This window comes from Salmo trutta, chromosome 19 (genome assembly GCF_901001165.1).
Source record: "Salmo trutta chromosome 19, fSalTru1.1, whole genome shotgun sequence".
Lineage (NCBI taxonomy): Eukaryota > Metazoa > Chordata > Actinopteri > Salmoniformes > Salmonidae > Salmo > Salmo trutta.
Window position 1 is genome coordinate 38,957,071 of NC_042975.1, and position 5,048 is coordinate 38,962,118.

At 39.5% G+C, this 5,048-nt stretch overlaps 1 protein-coding gene across 4 annotated transcripts; it reads left to right on the forward strand.

Annotated features, from left to right (window-relative positions):
- The first annotated feature begins 320 nt into the window (after nucleotides 1-320).
- Nucleotides 321-4,809, forward strand: LOC115154558 (non-POU domain-containing octamer-binding protein). Of its 4 annotated transcripts, none has more exons than XM_029700885.1 (10): nucleotides 321-601; nucleotides 1,363-1,489; nucleotides 1,582-1,775; nucleotides 2,082-2,383; nucleotides 2,492-2,587; nucleotides 2,749-2,945; nucleotides 3,195-3,382; nucleotides 3,605-3,635; nucleotides 4,101-4,201; nucleotides 4,413-4,809. In XM_029700885.1, the coding sequence occupies exons 1-10, from the start codon at nucleotides 539-541 to the stop codon at nucleotides 4,515-4,517; spliced, it is 1,404 nt and encodes a 467-aa protein (XP_029556745.1). In that variant the 5' UTR covers nucleotides 321-538; the 3' UTR covers nucleotides 4,518-4,809. The 4 variants fall into 4 exon arrangements, with proteins under 4 accessions (XP_029556745.1, XP_029556744.1, XP_029556746.1 ...); XM_029700884.1 differs by having other exon boundaries at nucleotides 323-601; nucleotides 4,410-4,809; XM_029700886.1 differs by having other exon boundaries at nucleotides 579-690; nucleotides 4,410-4,809.
- The last annotated feature ends 239 nt before the right edge of the window (nucleotides 4,810-5,048 follow it).

The window sequence follows — 5,048 nt, forward strand, 5'->3', positions numbered from 1 at the left end:
ATTGATAAAAGTGACCTTGTCCAAGAGAGCTTTGCACGGTTATTAAAACATCACGCCGGGGTAAGCCTACACGGAACACAGCCCTTGTTTTAAGTGTTTCCTATGGGAAAAATGAATGGTCGAAAAACGATTGAAACCATTTCCCTGTTTGACAGCTAGGTTTTATGGGTATTATGACTCATACTGTGGCACTATGGAGCAAAGCAGGAAGTAAAAGAAGTAAAAGCAGGAAGTGTACCGATCAAAATGTGCTGTGATTTGTTGATTCAACGCAACTGACGTTGCAAAAAGTACATTGAATTGCATGATCCGCATCAGTTAACATCATCCGAGGGAACATTCTACATTACATGGAAATTATTGCATCATAATACCAGGCAGCCATTGCGAGTGTACCCAAGAGTTAGAGGTTCCAAAACCGTCAATATGTTCAGATCTCTGGCAAAAATCAAGGAATAGTCAAAATAGAATATGCACCAATTAGATTGTTAGATTTACTATTCTCTATATAATTGACGGGGATTCTTCCAATCACTGCATGTCTACACTTCATCCGCCTTCTCCCAGTCAGCCAATCTGCTTCCTCAAGTGGAATCAAAAGGTTGTTTGTGAAATCCATTATCTGTTCTTTGTAAAGAGCGATTTTCCCTTCTACGTGTGTAAGAATCTCCAAACATTTATTTTGTAAAGGTATGAAAACGTAATAGTTGAATATGCAAGAATGTTGTTTTCATCTGAGAAGTTGCTTATATTAGCTAACTAGCAATATGTTACATACATTTGCTAGGAACAAAACGATTGTGCTAGTTAGCTATGTTAGCTTAGTGGTGAGGATGGTTAGCTTAGGTAAGTAGCGAAATTGCTAGCTAGCTTCACATAAGTAGCTAACAGTTAACTAACATGTTTTAATTCGTTAGCTAACTAACAGATTGTTGAACAATCGATATTGGTTTGCTAGCTGCCACTGCCCGTCTTGAACTAGTTAGCTAGCTATGCTAGCTAGCAAACAAAGCCGGTGGCTTTCACATTTTGGTAACGTTACTCTACAGTAACTAACGTTGGCTAACTAGTTGATTTAGCTACTGTATATTACATTTTGTTACCTAGCCAATGGTCGCTCTCAACGCCACTCGTTACCATATACGATTTGCTTGTTAAACGTTAACCAAAATATGTTTTAGACTGAAATTATCTGTTATAGCTAACGTTATAACGAAACACTTTGCTAGCCAGCTTAACATTAGCTATAGCGTTCCTCTGGCTTTGACATCTTTTGCATCCTCATGCATTTTTTTTTTGCCCGATAGTGTTAGCTATAAAACTCAATGTGTTGACTCTGTTAATGACTGTCCTTTTAATTAGATGCAAGGAAACCAGGGCCCCCGTGGAGAACAGCAGTACCATGGCCCATCTAGACACCAGTTTGAAAACCAGAGAAATCCTGGAGTCAACAGCAATGGACAGCATGCAGATGAGCAGGAGAGCCCAAGTAAGATAGGTTTCATTGACTCCTGAGCCCTGTATTGGAAGGAAATGAAATCATCCAGTATTAGATTATTCTAATATTTTGCTTCTCTTTAGATGCAGGGATAACCATAGATCTACAAAACTTCAGGAAACCTGGAGAGAAGACTTACACTCAGCGTAGCCGTCTCTTTGTGGGAAATTTACCAACTGGTGTTACAGAGGCAGAGGTGGAGAAGTTGTTTTCCAAGTATGGCAAGGCAGCTGAGATTTTCATCAACAAGGACCGGGGGTTTGGATTCATTAGACTGGTAAGTAGTTAGTGTAGCGGCTGACCAAGTGCATCACTACTGCCTTCCTGAGATGTAGAAGTACCGTTACCCCCCGATCCAGAATTGCCTTAGCTTTCTGGGTCAGTTATATTGACAGTGCCTCTTGAGTTTTTGTTACAGTGGGGAGGGTTGTAAGTTTGCACCCCAGTTTGGGATGAATTTCCACTCTGTCACAGTAGCATGTTCAAGGGATAGAAGTTATATTCCTCAATCTTAAATTATTGGGAAAGCATTCCCGTGTGACTACTTTGTAAATGTTCTTATTTTATACTTTTCTACCAACAGGAGACAAAAACAGTGGCTGAGATTGCTAAAGCGGAGCTTGATGACACCTCATTCAGAGGCAGACAGTTGCGTGTGCGATTTGCAACACATGGTGCTGCTCTAACTGTGAGGAATTTGCCACAGTTCATTTCCAATGAGCTCCTGGAAGAGGCTTTCTCTGTCTTTGGCCAGATTGAAAGGGCCATAGTCATAGTAGATGATAGAGGGAGACCCACAGGAAAAGGGATTGTGGAATACACAGCCAAGCCTGCAGCAAGGAAGGCTCTGGATAGGTGTGCAGATGGAGCCTTTCTATTGACTGCGTAAGTATCAGGCTGTAAATAAAATGAAAACATGTAATGTTTCAAATGCATTTTGTTATAATGTTTTCAAAATGGGAGAGGTAATGCTGATTGTTTTACGCTTTTCAGATTCCCCAGGCCAGTGACAGTTGAGCCAATGGAGCAGTTTGATGAGGATGAGGGACTGCCAGAGAGGATTGTAAACAAAAACCAAGTGTTTCACAAGTGAGTAATCATAGTTTTGGGGTTTTGGCATACTTTCTCCAAATACATTGGTCAGAACTGTGCATAGAACAATCTTGCACCATGCTGTTGAAAAGAGGTACAATCCATGACATTAAAGTGTTGCATATTGATCTGGTTTTCTTGTGTAAAATCTCTGCCAGGGAGCGGGAGCAGCCACCGAGATTTGCTCAGCCAGGGACATTTGAGTATGAGTATGCCATGCGCTGGAAGGCCCTGATGGAGATGGAGAAGCAGCAGTATGAGCAGGTGGACAGGAACATCAAGGAGGCTCAGGAGAAGCTGGAGCAAGAGATGGAGGCAGCTAGACATGAGCACCAGGTTATCTTGATGAGACAAGGTTTGTATGGTCTGGGTCCACTCTACAGACACCTTATCAATCCAACGTTAAGGACACTAATAAACACAAAACAGGGTGTCTTATGGAGAAATGTATGTATTTCTTGGAGTGTCCATCCACCAGATATAGCCCAGATATCAATCTCATACACCACTTGAATCCAATCCTGTTGGTAATTGATTTATATGGTGTAGGCCTTTTGACTAGGTTACTAACGAATGGGGTGTCTCATTATTCGTCTCATTACAGACCTGCTGAGGCGTCAAGAGGAGCTGAGGAGAATGGAGGAGCTCCATAACCAGGAGATGCAGAAGAGGAAGCAAATGGCGCTGCGTCAGGAAGAGGACTGTCGCAGGAGGGAGGAGGAGATGAGGATGCACAGTGAGGAGATGATGAGGCGGCAGCAGGAGGGCTTCAAGGGGAACTTCCCTGGAAATGTGAGTCATTGCTATTTGACACTGGTTTAAATACTCTGATAAAACAAATATCTGTCATTATTCCTCTATACACAAATGGAAGTTGCCTAAATGTTTCTAAGCACCTTTGCAATTGTGTTGGTGGTTAAGCAATTGGAAAAAGGACCATTATTCACTAAAATAATATTTTGGTTGCTTATTCTAAGCTGTCTATTGTTTAATCTGTGTTATCATTTTTCTTAGCGGGAGCAGGAGATGCGGATGCACATGCAAGGTAAGGTTTACATTAGCTTTCAGATCTTCACTGAGCTGTCAAGGGTGATGGTCACCATGTTATCTAGTATATACAGTGGGGTCCGGAATTATTGGATCCCTTGATAAAGATAAGTAAAAAAGACAGTGTAAAATAAATAATTATATTGAAAACTACAGAAAAATGTATAAAATATGAAGAATTATATTTTATACTAATACATGTCTTAGATCCCTCCCAATTTGTTCTTTTGAACCCATCTTTTTTAGAATTTAAAAAATAAAAAATAACTTGTTAAGCAACCTCTTTCACTGAGCAATTGCATTTGGATAAAATCTTTATTTTGTATTTTATTTTTAGCGTACAATATAGCTCAGTATTTTTATTTTAGTATTTTTTTTGCTAATCTTAATCAAGCGATCCAATCATTCCTGACCCCATTGTATTGGTTTGCTGATGTGCTGTCTGTTTTTTGGTTTGGTGTAGGTCAAGGAATTAACAGAAACTCGATGGGTGGTGGTGAAGGAAACCCCAGCGTGCCCATCCCTGGAGCTGCCAACATACCTGCCGAGAACCCCCCTTTAATGGTAATGTTAGATATTTTAGAATAACAAACAATATATTTACATTCCAAGATCAACACAATTATTGTGCCAACAGGGATACGGTAACCAAATATGTATTTCATTTCACCTCTATGTTAATCTTGTAAATCTCATGTAAATATATAGCTGCAAGAAACTCTTTCATTTGTCATTATCACTCATCTTGCGTGTCTTTTCTGTTTTCTCCCAGCAGGGGGCAGGAAACAACAACATGCCGGTAGGAGGCCAGCCTGTGTTCCCAAGAGTCCCTGGCCAAGGCCCTGCGGACTTTGGTGCCAACAAGCGTCGCAGATTCTAAAATGGTCAATTACATTTTTTTTTTACTTTTCAAACTGTACTATATTTAAAAATTCATACATGTTATGTACTGTGAAAATTGCATGGGAAATATTCAGAATGTTTTTGTTTTAAAATAGCATCACGAGTTGGCATTTTCGTATTTCAGATGAATACTGATTCTGTATAGACTTTTTTTTTTTTTTTTTTAATTCCTCAAAGCAATGTTTTATATAGCAATAGTAAATGTGTCACTCATTCTCTCTCAATAAGCCTTTCTGAACAGTTTTAAATAAAATTGTAATTCCTTGGTACTTTTTCATGTGTTTTATTTGTGCGTTAACCATGTTAGAATGTAATCCTTTCCTTCAAAAGGCTGGTTCAGCGAAGGTGTTGTGAAATCAATTGAATAGAAGACATACATAAGAGGATAGTGTAGTTGCAAGTAAGTTTCATGACGTTTCAAAATATAAACGCAACATGAAAAGTGTTGGTCCCATTTTTCATGAGCTGAAATAAAAGATCCCAAAATGTTTCCATTCCTGTTAGTGAG

Bases quoted from the DNA above. Each gene is read 5' to 3' on its own strand.
- LOC115154558 (XM_029700884.1), top strand. From the start codon at position 539: ATGTCTACACTTCATCCGCCTTCTCCCAGTCAGCCAATCTGCTTCCTC. The intron at 1,776-2,081 runs GTAAGTAGTTAG...TTCTACCAACAG, and splicing joins GGTTTGGATTCATTAGACTG to GAGACAAAAACAGTGGCTGA. The intron at 4,202-4,409 runs GTAATGTTAGAT...GTTTTCTCCCAG, and splicing joins CCGAGAACCCCCCTTTAATG to CAGGGGGCAGGAAACAACAA.